The 2,985-nt window shown below is 41.9% G+C and overlaps 1 gene segment (V, D, J or C); it reads right to left on the reverse strand.

The window, feature by feature from the left end:
• Positions 1–237: 237 nt before the first annotated feature.
• Positions 238–675, reverse strand: LOC132868344 (immunoglobulin heavy variable 3-53-like; the record flags this gene model as incomplete). The annotated part of the segment is given in 2 exon segments: positions 238–536; positions 636–675. Coding segments are annotated over 2 exon segments (339 nt in total), but the record flags the coding sequence as incomplete, so codon positions are not given.
• Positions 676–2,985: the final 2,310 nt, after the last annotated feature.

Genomic DNA, 2,985 nt, shown 5'->3' on the forward strand with positions numbered 1-2,985 from the left:
CTGTGTCTATGTGTCGGCCCTGTGATGACCTGGCGACTTGTCCAGGGTGTACCCCGCCTTTCGCCCGTAGTCAGCTGGGATAGGCTCCAGCTTGCCTGCGACCCTGTAGAAGGATAAAGCGGCTAGAGATAATGAGATGAGATGAGATCTTGTGGTCATTCTGTTATACTGTACACAGTATGAGGTGTTTTTGTACAGGGATGTTGTTGATTTGTCTCACTGTGGATAACGAGCGCAGTAATACACACCTGTGTCTTCAGTCTGCAAATTCTGTCCTCTCAGAGTCACCGTGCTGCTGGAGCCATCTTTAGAAATACTGAATTTGCTTTTAAGAGAATCTTTATGATAACTACTTCCACCTCCCCAAATGTGGTTTATCCATTCCAGGGTTTCCCCTGCAGGTTGTCGGATCCAAGCCGTGGCGTAGCTGTTGTCAGTAACAGAGTAGCCAGATATTTTACAGCTGAGGGTTAAAGAATCTCCTGGCTTTAACATCACTGAGGTGACCTGAGTGAGCTCTACTGCACAGTCCACATCTGAAAAAAAGAGACATCACAATTTCAGTCAGAAATGTCTGTACAGTATGTTATAACTGCAATAATTTACTGTGAGTTCATGATTGAAGTGAAACTCACAGGATGAAGCTGCCAGCAGCAGCAAAAATGGAAGGAACATCGTTGAACTAAAAGCAGTGCTAAATTATCCAGAGCCCACAGTGACCGAGGCTGATATTTCTCTATCTGTAGTTGGAAGGGGGGAAATTTTGCATCAACATTTGCATATTGTGATGCTGATCCATTCAAAACAGCCTGCTGGTTTCTGTCCTCGACAGGTTTTAATCATCAGAATGAAAAATGTTCTTTGGTGCTGAATTTGGTTTGTTTTTAAGAAATACTGAAAATAAGAATGATAATTATTTTCAATGCTTGAGGATATTGGGATCATGATCATGGAAAAATTCTACTTTTCTTCAAAGTCGTCACAAAATGCTCTCACACTTTCTCACACATGAAACACAATCTCTGATTTGTTGGGGTGATTATTGTTCTTTAATGATATAACAGTAGAACAAGTTCTTGTCAGTGATGTGATTATAATAGTGTGTATAAATGTGCAGCAGTGTGAGAGACGTAGCACTATTGTAACCCACATCAGATTACAGAGCTTGCTTTTGTGAGGCACTGCAATCCTCTGCCCCGCCAGCGGGTGACGCATGCGCTGTAAAGAAAATCTTCAGCCCGTATTCACTCTCTCTGGATCGAGACATTGCCCGGGAGCTCACAGTCATCCGACTGAGAACTACTGGTATGGAAATATCCTCTGAGGAATAGAAAATCATAAAATCTCGTACCAAATATTGAAATATTGTGTGTCCATTAGGTTTAAAGCCGTGAGAGAGAGAGAGTTGAGCCGCATGAATCTGCGAGCTCCTCAAGATACCTCCGGTAAGGATGCTAATGCTAATGTGATGCTAACTGTCTAGCTCCATTTTGTCATGGAACACCGTTCTTTTAAAACCAATCGGAATTGTGACCCTGATTCTTGCTGTTTGATACCATGTAGAGACAGATTCCCCAGAGCAAGGGCGTAACTTTGTATTCAAAGTTGGTGGGGACATTTCCAGGCACGATACTTCCCTTCAAGGGGGGTCAGGGGGCATGGTCCCCCTGGAGAAAATTTAGAAAGATCCCGTTTTAAGGCTTAATTTTGATGCATTTTGAGATGCGTACTATGGCCTCACTACTTTTATGAAAACCATTTCAGGGCAGGCTGTCAATGGGTATGCAGTGAAAGGCTGGAAACATGATGGACCAAACAAATGTAGAACTGGGGGGGGATCCTGCCCCAGAAAATTTTGTGAATCTTCACACATAAATAAAGCAATCTGATGCACTCTGATGGGTAAAAGGTGGTAAAATATACCTACCAAATACTCTCTTGCACACTGGTTGATTGAACATACTTTACATATGAACTATATACACATTACACATTATTACTAGATTCTGTGGAAGGACTTGCGTCCTGCAGTACAACTGCTATATGAAAAAATACACAATAAACAGTATCATCTTAAAACATTCATTGCCATCTTTTTATTGTTGATTCTAGTGTCACAAAAAAAAAACAATAGGGCCACCAACAATGCTCAGTCAAAACAGATACAAACTAAGGGGTAAGGGATAGCACATAAACAGGACTACTCAAAACTAAACCAGGACTATACACGAGCCAGGTCTAAACCAGAACTTCAATGTTTCAGCCAGGGCAAACACGGATCACATCAGGACTAAACCAAGGCTAAACCACAAACAAGAGCAAACTAAACTAGAGTTAATATAATAATAAACTAGATTATACCTGGACTAAACCAGGATTACACCTAGCAATAAGAAAGGAGAACTAAAGTCATTGAAATGCTATAATATTACGTTATAACGAGGCAATATGACATCATTACTTACATTTGATTGTTTTCGGAAAAATCTCCGGATATCAACTGGCATTTTTTCCGACATGACACCACCGCTAACCTGCCATCACCATTCAACACCACACGCGTTATGTAGAACTAGAATACCAATAGTTCTAGACGTTGCTACCAATGAGTCGTTGGTTGCTACACACATAGCAGAGAGCTGCCGCCAATCAGGTTACAGCTCTCAAAACAGCAGCTAAGCGGCGGCAACAGCGGGGCTTGTCATTCATGAGATAAAACAGGGGAAAACAGTCGCGCGTGTCTCTAAACGTTCGGAAAAGGCGTGAAATGTTGGTGGGGACTGTCCCCTGCCCTGTCAAAGTTGGTGGGGACATGTCCCCACCTGTCCTTATTAAAGTTACGCCTGTGCCCCAGAGGAAAGGAATTTTTAAAATGAGATCTCTTCTCTTTCTCAATTTTTTCTCCTAGGCAATAATGAGATCATAGTGATATTAAAATGAGATTATTGCTTTTGTCTCCTGCAGTGGCGCAAAAACGGGGTATGC

Source organism: Neoarius graeffei, chromosome 20 (assembly GCF_027579695.1).
Source record: "Neoarius graeffei isolate fNeoGra1 chromosome 20, fNeoGra1.pri, whole genome shotgun sequence".
Lineage (NCBI taxonomy): Eukaryota > Metazoa > Chordata > Actinopteri > Siluriformes > Ariidae > Neoarius > Neoarius graeffei.